This window comes from Gymnoscopelus microlampas (assembly GCF_963454915.1).
Source record: "Gymnoscopelus microlampas genome assembly, chromosome: 12".
NCBI classification, from domain to species: Eukaryota; Metazoa; Chordata; class Actinopteri; order Myctophiformes; family Myctophidae; genus Gymnoscopelus; species Gymnoscopelus microlampas.
In genome coordinates this window covers 35,704,079-35,723,548 of record NC_139949.1, presented here as the reverse complement: position 1 = coordinate 35,723,548, position 19,470 = coordinate 35,704,079, and the positions used below count along the sequence as shown (strand labels likewise).

The 19,470-nt window shown below is 40.0% G+C and overlaps 2 protein-coding genes across 2 annotated transcripts; one reads left to right on the top strand and one right to left on the bottom strand.

Moving 5' to 3' along the window:
* Positions 1-3,017: 3,017 nt before the first annotated feature.
* On the top strand, positions 3,018-4,469 carry cdkn2aipnl (CDKN2A interacting protein N-terminal like). Its single transcript, XM_084073931.1, has 3 exons — positions 3,018-3,284; positions 4,025-4,130; positions 4,233-4,469. The coding sequence occupies exons 1-3, from the start codon at positions 3,073-3,075 to the stop codon at positions 4,239-4,241; spliced, it is 327 nt and encodes a 108-aa protein (XP_083930057.1). The 5' UTR covers positions 3,018-3,072; the 3' UTR covers positions 4,242-4,469.
* A 712-nt stretch (positions 4,470-5,181) lies between these two features.
* ube2b (ubiquitin-conjugating enzyme E2B (RAD6 homolog)) lies at positions 5,182-18,168 on the bottom strand. Its single transcript, XM_084073676.1, has 6 exons — positions 17,996-18,168; positions 12,216-12,296; positions 11,594-11,619; positions 10,542-10,631; positions 8,271-8,359; positions 5,182-7,281 (listed from the first exon to the last, which is right to left on the bottom strand). Exons 1-6 carry the CDS (start codon positions 18,037-18,039, stop codon positions 7,153-7,155), a joined length of 459 nt encoding a protein of 152 aa, XP_083929802.1. The 5' UTR covers positions 18,040-18,168; the 3' UTR covers positions 5,182-7,152.
* Between the last annotated feature and the right edge of the window lie 1,302 nt (positions 18,169-19,470).

Sequence of the window (19,470 nt, the reverse complement as noted above, 5' to 3'; positions counted from 1 at the left end):
ACGGATCACAAGAGCTCTTTCTTGTCCTTAGATAAAGAGAGATAGAGAAACTGTATTGTTTAAAACATGAAACAGTTTTTTTTTATCGCTCCGCTTGCAGATGTGCTCAGCCTGGCTGTCAGTCTTGATGTTCATATTTTGCACCTATACTATGGTCTCGTCACATGAATATGATCAAGTAGAGACTTGACATTGGACAAAAACACATAATATTATCCAGCAATCCTCACTGCATATCAAGCAGTAGGTAACAAAAATGGCAGAGAAAATAAGAAATAATTCATTTAATTGAATAGTTTTTACAGTTTATTTATAGTTGTCTTCTTTATTTTTTTATATAATATATGTAGCATAAACCTTTTTTTTAAAGGGCATGGGGCATAATAGCAAGAAGTGGCACATGTTTTTAAATAATATGAGTTCTTATTTGAACTCAATCATTCACAAGCTCCGTTCTCCACCTATATAAAATGATTAGTATTATTATTGTTGTTATTATGACAAAAAATGTATTGACAAATATTTATAATTATTATTGTCATTATTGTTGTTGTACAGTAACGGTGGTGGTAGAGAAACTAATCATATCCTCTATCAGAGAGAAGTACCCTGAACTGTCTGTCCGTCTGTCTGTCCGTCTGTCTGAGAAATACAACAAACCTTCAACAGCAATGAGAAAAACAATGACAGCTCTACCAAAGACCAACAGTTATATTAAAGACAGTGACAGACCAACCCAACGCTATTAAAGACAGTGACAGCACTAGTAAAAACATTAACAGTTCTATTAAAGACAATACAAGCTCTATTAACGGCAGTAACTCTACTAATAAGATATTCATTACATAGCTAATATTCCTTGTGGTATTGATATTCAATCTATTATTTTAGATGTATAAATGTTTAAATGTGTTAATTGAGCTACACAAAACTTGGTACAAACCCTGTTTAGGGGTATGCCATCAGAATAGCCACACCAGGGGCCCCTGGGTGCCACAGACACACTGTTACTCCTGTCTGGGTCCAGGGTCTACCAATACTCACACAAGGGTCCACATACTGTATGGCCCCCAGGGACCCTGTCATTGGCATCATGCTCTAATCTGCACAAAACTTGGTACAAACACTGTTCAGGGGTCTGCCATGAGAATAGTCACACCAGGGGCCATGTCAGAGACCTAAAAGCCTAAATTGCAGCAGTGTTTAACACTTCAAATAGCCATAACTCGGTGACCATTGCTCTGATCAGCACAATATAGGAAAATCTAGTACATTATAACTGCAGCATTATGTATGTATGTATGTATGCATGCATGCATGCATGCATATGCATGCATGTATGTATGTATGCATGCATGCATGCATGCATGCATGCATGCATGTATGTATGTATGTATGTATGTATGTATGTATGTATGTATGTATGTATGTATGTATGTATGTATGTATGTATGTATGTATGTATGTACATTACATTACATTACATTACGGTCATTTAGCAGACGCTTTTATCCAAAGCGACTTACAATAAGTGCATTCAACATAGGTAGGGAACGAAAACTACTAATCACCAGAGGTTTTAAGTGCATTTTCTGCAAAAACAAGCAACCAAGAGTATACCTAGCGCTAAGGTAAAAGTGCAATATATCAGCTACCTTAAACAGATTAGACAAAATAGCTAAATCAAATGAGCAGGAGCTTAGAAACAAATAATTGTATCAACTAAACAAGTTCCAATAAACAATACAACAATAAAACAAGCGTTCATACAACTAGTTATGAAGACGAGGGCTATTCTACCTGAAACTACTTCAAGTGCTCTGTGAGACAGACACAGAGTATCAATGGCCTACTGCTTAAAGCACAAATACAAATATAAACTACAGACTAACACAAGCTAATAATACAGCACTAGTAGCAAAGCACTTAAAGTACAACTGCTAGCAACTTGCTAAATAAGAAAAATGCTATACTCACAACCCAGAAGTCAGGAGCTCAGTTCACTCCAGCACCTGCAAATGTCTGGGACGCTGGCCTGATGAGCAGTTCTTCAAATTGACCACGGGGTGGCAGTCTGGTGAAAAAGGCGTCTGAAATGTCAGGTTCCTGTCCCACTTTGTTGTCAGACAGGAAGTTGTTTTCCTCTACTACTTGACTTTGTTGCCATGTCCCCTTATTATAAGCGACTTTGAGATTATTTTCTGTTAAATTGCTTGTAAATATTAATATTGGTACTGTAGTTCTGGGTTGCGTTTTTTGGGGATTGTTTCCAAAGTGTAGTTGCTTATTTGGCCTTGGTTCCTAATGTTGTTTAAAACAGTGGTTCTCAAACATTTTCATGTCAAGGACCCCCAAATTAATGTATTTGTAGACCCAACCTTCTGAAAATAGTTTGTGCCACAAGATTTTGTGGATTTGAAAATATTCCAAAATTCTCACTTTTTTCAATACCTTTCTATGAAAATAGCAGATCTACAAGCTCGCAGATCGGCTATTTTCAAATAGTGCTCATGTGGCCTAGTTCCAGGGGTCTTCAACGTTTTCACCCCCAGCTGAGAGAGATATGAAGTTGTATAAAAATTGTGTTACAGATGTAACTTTTTTTGTTTACTTGGTCTGCTCTTTTTCCCCTCTAAACCAAACACCTCTTTGCCAAAAAATAGCCGATCTACAAGCTCACAACGCCTCGAGGCGTTGTGAGCTTGTAGATCGGCTATTTTTTGGCTAAAGTTCTCCTCAGAAAAGGAATGCTAGGGTTCAAGTAACAAAAAAAAAAGCATGGGTTTCCGAGGCTAGGGTTCAAGTGGTTAAGGTTAAAAAAAAATCACATCACACAAAGATTTGGCGGACCCCCTGTAGTAACTCTGAGGACCCCCTATGGATCCCGGACCCCCTGTTGAAGACCCCTGGCCTAGTCCCTATGTTGCTTATTTTGGGCTTGTTTTCCTAAACCTGGCTGCTTGTTTCTCTCCCCATACCTGGCAACGCTCCTACTATTTTCTTTATGTCCATGCTCATTCCCGGCTGTGAATTTTTGTCTACGAGGAAAAACAAACAAGCAAACAAACAAACATGGCTGACTTGGACATCCAGGAGTTCATCCAGCAGAACAGAGCTCTGGCCGAGCAGGTAGAAGAGTACCGGGGGGTTTCAGAGAGCGAGAAGCACTGGGACGCCAGGAGAGAGTTCCTGCTGAGGAACATCAACGACTATGAAGACCCGCATGTAGACCATCTACTGGCTCTGTCCATGGTCTGGGCCAACAACGTGTTTCTGGGCTGTCGGTGAGTCAACGAGAAGAACGCTGAGGGGAGAGAAAAGCAATGGGGAAAAACAGATCTACAAGCTAATAAGTACAAAAGCTTGTATATCCTTTTGTTTTGCGAGCACAGTCGTACTACTGCTGATCCTTATTATGTTGTCCGTTGTCTCCCTCTGCGGGTGTAGAGGGGTAATGTCCTGTTATCTGGCAATAACATCAATAACAATAAAATCATATTTGGGTCTTGGAGGCTAAATATCATCGAATGGGGGTCTGCAATTCTATTAAATTAGGGTCCTTGATACGAAAAAGGGTTGAGAAGCACAGCTATCTGGCAAGAATGTCTCAATGGAACAGTTAGGAGACCACATCCTAGTGGCACTGCAGATCATCTGTACAGATATATTGTATTAACATACTCAACCATGCAGATTGATTGAAATACCACTTATTCGTTACTCATATACCAACTCTGTGTATGTAGCACAGCTTGGGTAACTAAATCGTGCGTTAAGTACTGGGTGTTGATGGTAGGTGTTGCGCTCCACCTCAGCAATCCATCTTCCGTGCATTGAAAAGGAGGTAGATAGACGTTCACGGCTGATTTAAGACTATAAGCCACTACAACCTACTTACTTTTTCATTGTTATTAAGTCCTGTATTGCAGCTTGAAGAACTACAAGGGGAAATAGCAATTCACAGACAAGACCAAGCATTTGCATTATGTTTAATGTTATTGTTTCTTGTCATGTTTTCATACAGGTACAGCTCTGAGCTGCTGGAGAAAGTGACAGAGATGGCCGAGGGTATTGTGGTGGTCGATGCACCGATCTTCAAAACCAGAGATGAGATTATGAAGAAACAGCAGGTAAAATGTTAAAACCATACTTTTCTTATTTGCCATACTCTTGTGATTCACACACGGATATGGTGAAACAGACGTCTAATCAATGCCTCTCTTACTTCACAGGGTCGGTGACCGAGAAGAAACAGATTGAACACGCCGAGGACCATAGTTCTGTTAATCACACATTTTTATGTTTTATAAGTGATGTTGAATGTGTAAAAGTGTTACGGTTTTTAGATGTGTAAATTCTTTTTTTTTTCTAATTTTGTTTGACCATAATGATGGAGGCATTGTCTCGTGTCTATTTTTAAATTTGTTTGATAGTGTTCACTCTTCATTAAAGGCATGGTTTTGAGAGTTTATTTGTGCTGATATTAGAATCGTTCCTTAGCTATGCATACAAGTTATTAAATACTCACAAACAAGAGCTTGCACATGTGTTTTACAAGAGTATAGTGCTGGCCACAGTTATGGTTGGGCTCCGGAATCGGTTCCATCACATTTGGACCGGTTTATCACACTGTCAGAGCTGGTATGTGGACGTCACGTCTGCTATACAATTACAATACCGGGTTGGTTCAACATTTTAAATTTCAAAGACCACCATAATTTGCACCCTTACAGAATTACACACCGGTAAGGTCCACTTGGAACCCCCTCAAGTAACCCAGAGGGTTACTTTGAGAACTACTACAATATGTATGCAATACTGTACTGTATCATTGAATTTGTGTATCAAATTATAATTAAGGCCAAAATTATAGATTCCGTTTTTGCCTCATCGATAAAGAGCACATGACTGTATTAAGATACCAGACATCAGCCAGGGGTTTTGGACCCACTTTGTAAACCGTTTAATTGATCCATATTTTGTGCTACTTAATGTCTCAGATCTTTAAGTTACGGTCAATGCAAGTTTTAAGTAAAAAATATAAGCTGGTAGCAATTTATAACCTTCCAATTCTTAACTGCAAACAATACTGATAATTGTGTTATGTTACATATTCCAATAATGCCATGTTTGAATAAACCACAAAGTGGAACAATACAGTAAAAGAAAACTATCTCAAAGTCTGAAAAAATTGTTTTTATTGTTTATACAGCATATTGTTATTAAGTATACATGTTTTTTACTCCTAAGTAAATTCACAAAACTTTATAACATATCCCTTTTCTTTAAATAAGGTGAAATGAAGTCACTAGCCACAACATGAGCTATACCGTCTCAAAATGAAGCCTGAATTTATGCAAGTGATTTCCATGGACTATTTAGCAGTGGTCGGATAAAGTGAAGACATTTTACGCTTTTATTTAGATGACTTTTAACTGGGTGCCACATAAAGTTGGCAAAAGTAGGCATCACAACAAACTAGGACTCAAGAGAAAAGTTGACAAGTTTCCCAAGGGTCCAATTTGTGCAACTTGGTACGTAACTTTCATCAGTCATCTTAAGTTTCTACGTTCCTGGAGAGAGTACAATCACACTGCTGCTGTGTGCCGATTTATTGAAATACTCGAATGGAAATTTATGAATATAGTATAATTGTATGACCATAATTACAACGACTCACACTGGCAGGTGTCAAGAGGCAACAAGGCAACCCACAACTCGACTTTTCCTGTGCAATGAAGTAGCTAACATTTATTTGAGCTACTCAACTAATTATGTAGCTTAAAGGCAATTTATGTGACATTTTATGATCAAAAACTCAAAATACAATTATTAATAAACAGTATTTTTAAGTATGAAATCACACAACACAATCTGATTATGAATTCTCACACACCAAATAACCACTTTTTCTTGTGGCACTGGCATCCTTATTCAAGATTTTCTTTTAATATTATGTAAATTATACCAGAAAAGAATTAGAAATAAATATTGCCATAATTCTACTTGTCCCTGCCAACCCTGGTAGCTTATTGTTCCCGTCTCATCCCAGTCCTGGGATTTCAATGGAATTGCACCACCCCACAGGAGTCCTATGTAGCTGTACTCTCAGTGGTTCTCAAACTTTTCAAGCCGCGACCCCCCCCAAAATAATCATATTTGAGCCCCCACCCGACAAGCACTTAAATGAGTTTTAGTCATTTTGTTTGACTCGGTTCCATAGATAAATATTGTGAAAATAGCCGATCTACTCGCCTTGTGAGACCCGGGGGTCCCCGACCCACAGTTTGAGAACCACTAACTAAAAGTTTAGCGCACCAATATATACTGTGTGACTGTCATGCAAGATCACATTATAGCCGTGACACCTGCCAGTGTCAACAGCAACTCTTCTAAAATGATCAAAGTACTTTTGAAATGAACGAGAAGTTGGTGTTTTTTTTTTTCCTTCTTCTAGTCAGCACTTGGAGTGTACATGGAGAAACAAGCGTATTCCACCTCTGATGACCTTGAAAGTTGAAATCGTGGGACCCGTTAAGTCAATATGCTGTAACCCTTTCCAGAATAGCTCGGTTGTGTTCAGTCACAATCGGACATAACGATATCACTTTCTCTTTTTAATTCTGTAAAACTAAACACTAACAGCATCAATCCAGCAAAAAAAAAAAAAAGATATATTACAAATTCTGTTAGCAATAACTTATTTCACATCATGCAATAAAAAAAAAAAATTAAGGACAAGAAACACAAATATTAGGTTGATTTTTCCCCCCCTCTCTCCTTTTTCTTCAAATGAGTTGGCAAGCGAGTAAAAAGTCCACACCGGCTCTTTCCGTTTGTGTTATAATTCTTCTTATCGAGGTGGCACTTGAGTTCTGTCGTCTTATGTGTTTTTTTTCAACGAGGTAAAACGAAGATTGAATTGCTGGGATGATAGAGAGGAAGAAAAGAGAGTGAGAGAGGAGATCCTCTGCACTTTCAAGAGTGTGACGCCGATTCACACTTCGTCGCACGACGGCGTCGCGTGTCAAAAATAGCCGACCTACAAGCCTGCACCGCGTCGCGTCCGCCATGCGTTGCGAGCTTGTAGGTCGGCCATTTTCGCCCGCGCGATACGCCGTCGCGCGCCGGAGCATGAATGAAGGTATAAGTTCAGATGTCCACCCAGCTCTGCTCCACGATGGCGGACACCCTCTTCTCATACTCCCTCTTGTTTTCCTGATAAAGCTGTGCTGCCTGGCTGTTGGCAGGGCTGTTGGGGTTGGGCTCGTCCAATAGAGACTGGGGAGAAGAAAACCAAACGTTAACCCTATGTGGTTGAGCGGAGTCCTTCGGAGCTCTATTCTAGTGTTATTTCTGTTATTGTGGGGAAAGCGTTCGCTGAAAATAGGCGATCGACAAGCTCACAACACGCTGCAAAGCGCCATGTTGTGAGCTTGTCGATCTGCTATTTTCTGCGAACGTTTTCCCCACCATACGGATGCTGGGGTTTAAGTGGTGGTTAAATGCTACATGTGGTGTGGGATTTATACCTCAAGTACACAAACAGATAAATGCTGACAATACTTCTGGGCATGGCTTGTGCTAGGCCTGTCAGTTATTTTTGCATAATCGTCAAAATCGCTCCTATTCATCTCTGTAAACGTATCTGTTGCAAAATGTTCTTAGATTTTCAATCATTTTCAAAAACAATTGCAGAAATTGCATATCTACAAGCTCACAACGCTTCAGCCTATTTCGGCCAAAGTAGATTATTGATTTTGATTATTGGTATCGGTCGTTGTCAGTAATTTCTTTGGATGTTAAAGTTATTTGGCATATCTGCCCTGTGTACTTTTTGTTTACAAAGCCTAAAAGCCACACAGACATTTAAGTTGTATTTATGTTCCGATATTCAATGCCAAAACACAATTTAATTTTTCATCTAATGACCATTAATCGTCAAACAAAAATGGCCCGATTGTGACAGCCCTAGTGGGTGCAGTAAGTCTGTCTACTGTCTACTCTATCGGCTACTTCTGAAGGTAAATAAATATCATTCAGAGGAATAGTACATATATGTCTTTAACCACTACCCCTTTAGACTAGGATCCACCAGGGCTCTATACTATATCCGAGCTAAAAGCTTACGTGTGTTGTGAGCTCATAGATCAGCTATTTTCACCGATTGTTCACCACAGAATAGGGACGCTAGGGTTCAAGTGTTTAAGGAAGCTGACAAATTTAAGGAACACACAAACACACCGAATGGTGTGTAAGGCCTAACCAACCTGGATGGAGGTGAGTATGGATGAGACATCATACGTCGGGCTCCAGCGATTCTGAAGGATGTCTAAACATATACTTCCATCTGCATAAACTAGAGAAGAACATGCAGAAAAGTCAACATCAGAGAAAACAAAATACTAGGACCATCTCTAAATTAAATGACCGACCAGCTGAATACCATGATAGCTTTTTTACTTCTCCCATTATAATGTATTGGAGGCAGACTAAAGGGCCATTTCTATGTATTAGTTTTAATCAATCTCCAGAAGGGTTGAATGAACGATTGTGGAAAAATATGTAATTGTGATTTTTCAGACTAATATTGTGATTACAATTCAATTTGTGATTTAATATTTCTTTAAGTCGAGCTTCAATTCCGTTTACTGTACCATACTGAAATGTATGGAAACTGATGGCTTCTTGGAATATCAAGAAAACTGGAAATTGTCAGCAATAATTTATAGTATATGGCTTCTAGATAGTGGGTTAAATTGATATTGTGCTGTATATGATTCATGGACCAAATATTACTAAAAACACTAGAATACCTAGTTTAGAAGAAAATGTTGCTGTATGCAATTAATTGCAGCCTCTGAAAGTTGGAACTTGCCATATTGATCATGTGATTTTGTGATGTTTTGATCAAGTGTTCAGCCCTAATCTTGAACAGATGGAAGTGTTGTGAGTTCAGTAGACCTCTGCACAGCTGAGAGCTATTACACTAGTGAGATGGTTGGTCATTCAGTTGAATTACCGCTCTGTAAGCAAGCATGAGCTCAGAGAACAAGATGAAAGCAGGATAGTGTCGCACGACATGTTCTGAAGTTCTTTAAGCATTCACAGAGAATAAACACATTTGCAGAGGTCACATACATGTGTCCCGGAAGATATAAGTCATCATGACTGATAGAGCTAAGCAAGACAAGGCAGTACAGGAACAGACTGTATGCTGTATGCACATACAGTCATGTGAGGAAGAGAAAGACACAGATTATCTCTATGAAGTTCTAATAAGTACAGCAGATGAGTTGTACTTCTTAAGCAGATGGCACACCTGCTTACACAGCTACTAGAATTTAATCAGTATAGTTTAATACAGAAGCAGGGGTGCAGGTCAAACCTCCATTATCCCATTAAAAGCGGGAAAGCATCCGTGTCATTTTAGATTTTAGCGTTGGCTATTCAAAAACAGCAGATCTACAAGCTCACAGCATGTCACTTCGTACCGTGCTGCGAGCTTGTACATCTATTATTTTGGAAGTGTTTGAATAATTGTGTGTTGTTTTTTTTTACACACAAATCTTTTCCTCTGGGGGTCCCTGGCACAAAACCTTTTCAGATGGGGGTTCAGTGGCCAAATATATATTAATGTGGGGGTCCTTTGGCACAAAAAAGTTTGAGAACTACTGGTTTAGAAGGCATTTGAGAATCTGCTTCTCTTAGGCATCGTCTTAATGGGTTATATTACTACAGAAAGTAAATCGTTGTGAACAACAATAAAATTAAGTGCATTGTTCAAACTAAAAAATAATTGTTGTTGGAACTAGAGCTCGACCAATGCCAGATGTTTGGGTCCGATCCTGATTTTGGAGTCCTAGAGCACTGATTACTGATGTTTTGACCGATATTTTGTCAAAAAGTGCAATAAAAGTTAAAGTTTCTATAACTTATAAGTAAACAACTATATAAAAAACAAACGAAACAAAAATGTGAGAGACAAAACTTCAATATAGGCTCAGTGGCCTTGTGGTTAGAGTGTCCGCCCTGAGACTAGGATGTCGGGAGTTCAATCCCCAGCCGAGTCATAAAATGTTACCCAATGCCCCAACGCCACTCAGCATCAAGAGCTGGATTGCGGTTCAGTCCCTGTGACACTTACTAGCGTGTCCAGGGGGTGTACTTGTACATCAAGCTGCCTCACGCTAAGGAAACAGGAGATAGGCTCCTGACCTATGGGCCACATGGCTCTGGAAAAGTTCATTCCCAAGGCTTACTTACTTACTTACTTAAGCACAATTCAAAAATAGGCAATCTACAAGCTTACAAGGTGTTGCATCGCTACATATTGTGAGTTTACAGAAAAAGAAATAACCTATGCCCAAAATAGGAATGCCAGGTTGGAAGAGGCAAAACATTCCGACACATCGGCTGCACAAGTTATTGTACCAATGTCATCAAAAAAGTCAAATGACGGTCAGGCTTTAAACATGGGGTGGAAGAATGGCAGTGACATTTCTGTTGGTGCTTATCTGTGAGGGTTGAGCTCGGCTTACCATTTGGGTGAAACATTCTGGAGACAAACCGAACTGTGGGAGGCTTGTTGGGGTACTCTTCTGAAAACTCTATCACAAGCTTAAATGTTCCTGAAGAGGATCCAGGGGGATAGAGAGGGAGGGGGGGGAGGATGACAATGTGAGGTTTAGATAGTGGTACACAGAGACAGAACACAGAAAGAAACCAAAATTATAATAATTATACGTTTCTATATAAATACCACTTGTTCTGCTTATAGAAGAGCTAATCGTTTCAAGGAGTCTGAAATGTGAGCTCCGTGGGTTAATGAGACCAAAGAGGAGATTATCTGACAGGGCAAAAAAAACTAAAACATGAAACCCCGATTCAGCATTCCTGGTGCCAGAAGAACAGAAGGAAACGCAGGGGCAGTAGCAGGGTGTACAGTATGTTTGTATGCATGTGCGCACGCAAGCACGCACGCAGGTATATGGCACATCAATATGGGTGGGGACTTGGGACGGACACAGAAAGGAAGAGAGACTGTATGTTATTGTGTATTGTAAGTATAATACCAGTGATGTAATATATTCCAACCTTTTTCTACCCCTAAAAATCTTCTGTGTTATTTTAACTCTGAGAATATACAAACTTCATTTGTACATTCTCAGAGCTACAGACCTGTAAGGGTTCATTTGGACCGATGGTGGTCCCCGAACCAGATGTTGAGAACCAGTGATATATACCTATCACACTTATATTGTCTCTTTCGGGTGGAAACCTCATTTAACGAAAGTAGAAGGTCTACAAGCTCAAACCACGTCGCTTCCAGTGTTTCGGGCTTGCGGATCTGCTACTTTTGATACCTTTTGTGAGATGCTATAGTATGAGGGCATTCATTTACGAAAAACTAAAAGTTAAAATATGGAGATAAGAGGTTTCTGCCTGACAGCAACGATAGTGTGCTAATACTGAATGCTTCTGGGCTACTTCGGCCATGTTTTCAGTAGCTTAATAGACTGATTCAATAACCCGACCCCACCCTGTGAATGTGTGCTTAATTATGAATGACGATAAACTGCACCACACTTACCATCTTCAAATGGTGTCGCCACAGGTCTGCAAAGGAAGAGAGAAAGAGAGGGGTAGGGAGAAACAAAGTTAGGGAGAGAGAATGAGCTATAAAAAAGGCAGACAGGGCCCTCCCCTGTGGCTACCAATCAAAAGTGCATCCTACTGGAAAACATACATGACCATGACAAGTCTGTAATAAACTCTGTGCAGGATGTGAAAGGCCAATTTCAAAACGAAAGGGTCATGAGGCTTGACGTTCTTGGCTCTCGCATCGCTTCATTCCCTGACTGACAATTAGTGCAGGAACTCGACTACATGGTGACGAGCTAGTCCTTCACAGTCCAACAAGCACTGTGTCACCGTTTATGAATGAATTCCTCCGTTATCTACTGTACCTGTAAATCAAACACAATGCTGGCACAAAACTAAAAAAAGAACGTTGCAGTGATGCGTTTGCAGAAAAGCAAAACAAATGCATCACTGGATGATCTCTCCCCCCTGGTTTGTTCCTCCAAAAAAAATAGAAAATAAAAATCACTTCTCTGCATGCTGATTGGGCTGGCACTGCAAGATAGAGAGAGGGAGAGGGAGAGAGAGAGAGAGACGCAGAGGGGAGGAGTAGGATTTAGAGAATGACTCACCCAAAAATAACAGCGTTCCAAAGCATGATGTTGTTTTCTGACGGTGCTCCGCTCACGCCCGTGGGGGGGTCTTCTTGAAGTCTGTGAGACAGAAAACAGGGTTTTGATTAGAGTTATGGTTATAACGTTCGGTCAGCCATTTCACCAACTTGGAAAAGGCAAACACATGAACACAAACCATTTGAGAATATACTCTGTGTGTGTGTGTGTGTGTGTGTGTGTGTGTGTGTGTGTGTGTGTGTGTGTGTGTGTACGCTTAATGATCTGAAAAAACATCCTAGAAACACTGAAAACAAAGGACATCTCCATCTTCATCATCAGATGCTTTCCTAGCAGCAGTCTCCCTTCTGCAATGTCCCCAGCTTGCTTTAGGTAGAGCCAGGCTAAAGCCCGATTTATACTTAGTTGCACACTGGTGTTGCATGCTGTAAATAGCAGATATACAAGCTCACAACGCATCACATTCGTGACGCGTTGTGAGCTTGCAGATCTGCTATTTACTGAGCACGACACCGGTGTGCAACTAAGTATATATCAGGCTCAACTGTTTTGTTGTTGCTCTGCTGCCACAAGCACACAGTATACCATACAGTGCGTGTTGATATGAGACAAACAAACACATGCATTATGCACTGCAACGCGCCCAGAGTCTGAGAGAGACGTGCTGGTGATGCTCTGAAAGCGTTCTAGTCAGTAGGGAAATATGCATGCAGGTGCACGGTGCTTCTGCTGTGCTGTGGCTTGTGAACGGGACCACTGCAACACAACATAACCTGCCTAAACAAGGACGAACTAGATTTGAATGCAAAACACCACCCAACCTAGCAGCAAACCAGACAGTAGCCTTAAAGAGAGTTACTTTTCTTTTTTTAAATAGTCCTCAGGTCAAATAAAACGACAGACTTGAGGTTGAAAATGGGTTACAAGCCTGCTTCTGAGCACAGGAGTAGAATATTTTAACCCATTGAGACCTGAAGCCAATTCTACATGTCTCCTAAATCCCAACGGTTTTCTGAAAAACGTATGTTTCTATATCAGTGGTGCTCAATCTTTTTCATGTCAAGGACCCCCAAAATGATAATGTATTTGGCCGCGGACCCCCATCAAAATATTTTGTTCCAGGGACCCCCAGGCCAGAAGTAAAGATTTGAGTTAAAATGTTCGTTTTAAAAGTATTTATATTCAAGGATTTGCACACATTTTCACGATTTTTAAAAAATAGCAGATGATAGCCAAAGTGTAAAATAATGCTTTTTAGCTCAAATCTAATCTAAATGACACAGTTCCAGGTCTTAATGGGTTAATGTGCCTGGATGCAAAAAATGTTGTCGAGTGCTTTTCTGGCACTCCCCAGACCCTGTAATGATGATACGTAGGTTTAAAACATCATACAGCATCATGAATCACCAAAGAGGCCTACAATCCAACCCCTATGTGAGCTTAAGGCTATGAAACAAGGTAGGCTGATGAGTGTGTGCGTTGGTTCGATCCCCGGCTCCCCCCAGGGTTAGTGTCAGAGTGTCCTTGAGTAAGACACTTAACCCCCAACTGCTCCCGGTGAGTAGGTTGATGCCTTACATGGTTTCCTCCGCCGTCGGTGTACAAACGTGTGTTTGAATGTGGAATACAAAGCGCTTAGGGGAAAGGTTATATAAATGCAGCAGAGTCCATTTACCATTTAGATCCATCTGTTAAGTCCCTTGGCTTCAGACAGTCCCACTGCAATTAACCTCATTTACGATTAATCTGATACAGTAGCTCTCTGTAGGTGGAGGGATATCGAACTCATGGCCCACTAGAAACGCAGGCAGATACCTCATTTTACCACTTCATGCATTATTAACCCATTAAGACCGTGCCATTTTAAGATTTCTTTGGCTATTCAAAAATAGCAGATCTACAAGCTCATAGGCTATGAGCTTGTAGATCGGCTGTTTTTCTTTAAATCGTGGAGGATTTGTGCAAATCTTTGAATATGTATTTTTTAAAGCAAACATTTTTTACTCAAATCTTTGCATCTAGAGATTCTACAAATGTCTTCTAAATACTAAAATGTTTTTGAAAAAACATATATGGTGCTATAATATCAGTGGTTCTCAAACTTTTTTCATGTCAAGGACTCCCAAAATTATATATATTTGGCCGCTGACCCCCATCTCAAATTATGTTGTTCCAGGGACCCCCCAGAAGCAAAGATTTGAGTTAAAAATGTTCGCTTAAAAATAAGAACAAATTTTCACGATTTGTTTTTTTTCAAAAATAGCAGTTCTACAAGCTCATAGCACTCGGTGCCGCGCTATGGGCTTGAATATCTGCTATTTTTGAATAGTCAAAGAAATCTTAAAATGACGCAGATGCATTTCTGGATTGAATGGGTTAATCCCTGGGGCTATATTGGAGATTATACTAGTCTATAATGAGCAGATTATTCTGACTACTACAAGTCAGTCCTGGGTCAACTTACAGCAGAGCTCAAAATCCCACACGGATGGCTGAAAAGACAACATGACGATTAACAAGTCAGGTGGTCAAGAGTGAGGTGATGTTTATTGAGTTGCAGACTTTAACCACTTCTTAACCTCTTCAAACCCCAGCATCCTTGTTGTGGGGAAGGCTTTTGCAGAAAATAGAAGATCAACGAGCTCTGATGATCGGCTATTTTCAGCAAAGATATTTAATGTAGAGAGAAAACAGAAAATACACTAGTATAGACTATAGATGTAAACAATATATTTACTTTAAGTGGTTAAACTCTATATAATTCAGTTGACCAGGGTCCCCCAGGACACTATCCTGGCCTCACACACTCCTTTCCCCCCCCCTCTACACCAAATCTGCCGAATGTTCGCCTATAAAGACATGCCCAGAAAAGGGATGCTAAGGTTCAAGGGTTTAAGACGTTGTTATTCATAGAGAATGATGCTGACTAAACATAAAAATTGCCCTTTTGCTGAATATAATAAAAATGAGCCAAGCAAGTACAAACACGTACAAAATATATTTTTGTTCTTTTCCTTTCATACAGCTGGAAATACCTTTGAAGTGAAGTTGACGGCCCGCACTTTGTCCACATTGTATATACTCTCACATGTATAAGTAAAATAAGACAACTAGAAAGGCTTTAGATGTGGGTGGTATTGTGCACTTGACAATGCTGTTGACTGACAACGATTATGACAAAATAATTGCGATTAGGGTGCCATGCCCCTTTTAAGTGGCTAGTGTAAATGTGCAGGGCACACACGATATACAATGACAGTTTAAAGATCAAACAAGTAGGGGCTGGGCTATTTTAACTGGAGTGATAAATGAACAACAAGGCTTCGCTTGGTCACAGAGGCTGACCCCATTATCTCCAGCCAAGGAAGGGAAAGCCCCATTGTTTTCTCCTTCACACACACACACACACACACACACACACACACACACACACACACACACACACACACACACACACACACACACACACACACACACACACACACACACAGACCACCTGGAAACTGGGAGTCTAGTATTACACACAAGTCACCTTATCTGCTAGGCACGCTGAGTGGCATATTAGGTAAGCATCATCCTCAGTCTCTGTTGACAGGTGTGCAGAGTCTCTTTCTTTCTTTTTCTCTCAAACACACACACACACACAGTGGGGCGGCAGTGGCTCAGGACGCAGGACGGTGAGAAAAGTCCTGTGAGCAAGACACTGAGCGCCTAACTGCTCCTGATGAGCCGATTGGTGCCTTCGTTGCATGGTTTCCTCCGCCATCGGTGTGTGAGAATGAGTAAAATGTAACGCCCGGGATTCGAACCCGCGTCTCCCACGTGGAAAGTCATCATCTTATCCACCAGCCTAAAGGGGATTCCCCCTTGGGCGAACACATATTAGGCTTTTGGTCATCAGGCTGAGGCGCTGAGCCACTACTGCTACACTATGCATGCACATTATCAATCTCTCTCTCTCTTGCTACACTATGCATGCACATTATCAATCTCTCTCTCTCTTGCTACACTATGCATGCACATTATATCTCTCTCTCTCTCTCTAATTTAAACCATCCTGTTGGTCGACTCAGGCTGTCATAGTGTTTACACACTGTCTATTTCTCCCCAGAAATGTCAAATGCAAACACTTCGAGCCATTATGATGAGTGACATTTCAAAGAAAGAATATTCAAAAGTTTACACAACTCCAGTGGTGAAAAAGGTACTCACATGTTTTACTTAGGTAAAAGTATCAATACTGCAATGTAGAAATACTCTGTTACAAGTGAAAGTCCAGAATTCAAAATGTACTAAAAGTACAAAAGTAGAAAGTACTCATTATGCAGAATGTCCTATTTCACAAGTTTTCAAATGTATAAAAGATCTTTTGAAAAAAAAATCAAAATGTTTATAGGGGCTGAAGTGGTTAATGCATGTTTTGCAATAATAATCAAAATCTACAAAGTAAATTAAGTTTTTATATAATAGTAGAGTAAAAGTATAATGTTTGCCTCTGAGATGTAGTGGAGTAGAAGTAAAAGTACAGAAAAGTGGAAATACTCCAGTAAAGCAAAAATATTTAAAAAATGTTTTACTTATAGGTACTTGAGTAAATGTATTCAGTTACTTTACACCAGTGGTTCATTTCAAAAGATATGCCAGGGACCCCCATAAGAGAAGATTTTTTACGGCTCTAGCAGTGATTCTCAACCACTTTAATTTCAAGGACCCCCAGTTTGACATGCATTAGGCTACAGACCCCCATTTAATGGCATGTCTATCACTTGGACCGCAATTTAAAATCTATGTCAATTTAACTCTCTGAGAGTGTACAAATGGAACCAAATGGCAAATGGACCCGTTAGGGTCCATTTGTACACTCTCAGAGTAACAGACCCATAAGGGTCCATTTGGTGCCTAATCTATCATTTAGCTGGGGACCCCCTGGAACTCCCTCAAGGACCCCTGGTAAACCAATGCTTTACACCACTGTCTAACACTTTAGACTTTAGATAGTTCCTCCATCACAGGCGCCCGACAAGTGACATTTCAAAGAAAGAACATTCAAAGTTTACACAGGTCTACCAGGAAAGATGGAAAAAGACCAGACTATTCACAGGAACATAAAACATTGCAGGAATGCCTCATGTTGTACTTCAACTGACACTATAGAAAACAGCACGCCATTATTATCTGAACAACACATACATGCTTTACGTCTTCAGCCACAATGATATCAGAAAATGTGGATAATAAAACGTAAACAACAACATGTCCATGTTTGTGTTTAGTTTGACACTCCAGCACTTAGTCGGCTCCCCTCCTGCACCAGAGAGGCTAAAGCTAACGTGCTAACCAGTGTTGCCATGTCCGCTTATTATAAGCGACTTGTTTTTCTGTAAAGTTGCTTGTAAATGTTGGTTTAAGTCACGTGTTTTTTGGGGCTTGTTTTCTAAAGTGTAGTTGTTTATTTGGGCTTGTTTCCTAATGTTGTGTAAACCAGTGGTGTTTCATGTCACGGACCCCCAATATGTATTTGTCCGCAGACCCCCCCCCCCCTTCTGAAAATATTTTGTGCCAGAGATTTGTGTAGATTTAAACATATTTTTTTTAATATAGCAGATCTACAAGCTCTATTTTCAACTAGCCGATGTAGGTTTAATAGATGTCTCTTCTTTTGGGCTTGTTTTCATAGACCTAGTTGCTTACGTCTCTCACAGAATCTGGCAACACTGATGCTAACGACAGCTTCACTGAGAGCCAAACACAACAAGACAGGAAAGATTGCCATTACATACCGTTTAAAATCTCGCATAAGTCGTCTTCTAGCCGGGGTCGACATGATTCAAAATGTTAAAAAGAAGGAGTGGAAACACTTGATGATAAAAGCGATTATAAATCCTAAAATAAATGGTTGTTTCTTCCGCTTGAACCTTCTTTTCTTCTTCTCCTTCTTCCAAAACAACTGGCTGCTGGTAGTTACTGGTGACGTCACGAGCCTTCACTCCCCTCCTCCCTGGGAGTGATTTTGATATATATGTCAAAATGTGTCTGCCCTTTTTTTGTTGTTGTTTGTTTGATCACTTACTTACAATGTCACTTGCTTGTCCTGTTTCCTGTATGCCTATGCTCTTTTGGATTAGATAGAATTGGTATACTAAAATCAGAATGTATTTTGTTTCTGATCAAACACTTTTGTCATCAACAGGGTCTGATACCCCTGGGCCCCAGGGCCTGGGGTCCTCAGAGTTACCTCGTCTTGGTGTGATAGTTTTTATTTATTTATTGTCGTGTATCGGGTCCTGTGCTTATGTAATATGAAATTACTATGATATTAATACATTATAACCCAGGAATTGTTAAAAGTGTATCATAACATGAGAACATGATTGTTTGTGTGGGCTCAGCTGTAATGCAATCAGTTCAGAGTTCCTGGCCAATTGTACTACACTAGAGAGTCCAGGTAAGAGGTGAGAGGCACAACAGTCGTTTTGATAAACCTTTTGTTCCTTGGTTCAGAGGCATTGACACCATCTGTCTTGTCTTGATCACTCAGGGCAAGTCTTTTGTATTCACTTGAACTAATCAGAGTAATCATTGTTCTTTCCTGGGCAATCAGCTACAGACAGGAAATGTGTAGTAAATGGTTAGAAGCCAGGTCAAGATGACTGAGTAAACAGTTAAAATATACTTTGATTATTCTTAGGTCTTAGTCTTAGGTCTGCAGTGTGTAGTTAAAATGATTAAAGTCTGGATAACTATGACTTGTATGGCTAACAAAGAGAAACGTCAGTTAAGGAAAATATTCAGTCTTAAAGTAACTGTTGTCTTTGTTGACTCATTGTATTTCTAACTGCTGTTTGCAATTATGAATGTATAATGTGTGAAGATAATAAGATGTTAAACAAAGATTTCATAAATATGAGCTTGTGTAAAAATAAAGTCTTATAGATAAGGTTTAAGGGAATAATGTCATGTGTTCAAATCAATTAGTTCTAGCTTCACTACACTGGCTCCTGGTTGTTTTTAGGATTGATTTTAAAATTATTTTAATAGTTTATAAAGCTCTAAATGGTCTGGCACCTTAACCTCTATGACTGCCTAGAGAGATATGTTCCAAACAGGCCCCTCAGGTCTTCAAGTGTTGACCTGCTCGAGGTGCCTACAATGACATATAAAAAAGATGGTGAAGCAGCATTCTGCTTCTGCGGACCGACAGCGTGGAATAAAATCCCATTACACCTAAGACAGGCAGCCTCTGTCGATAGCTTTA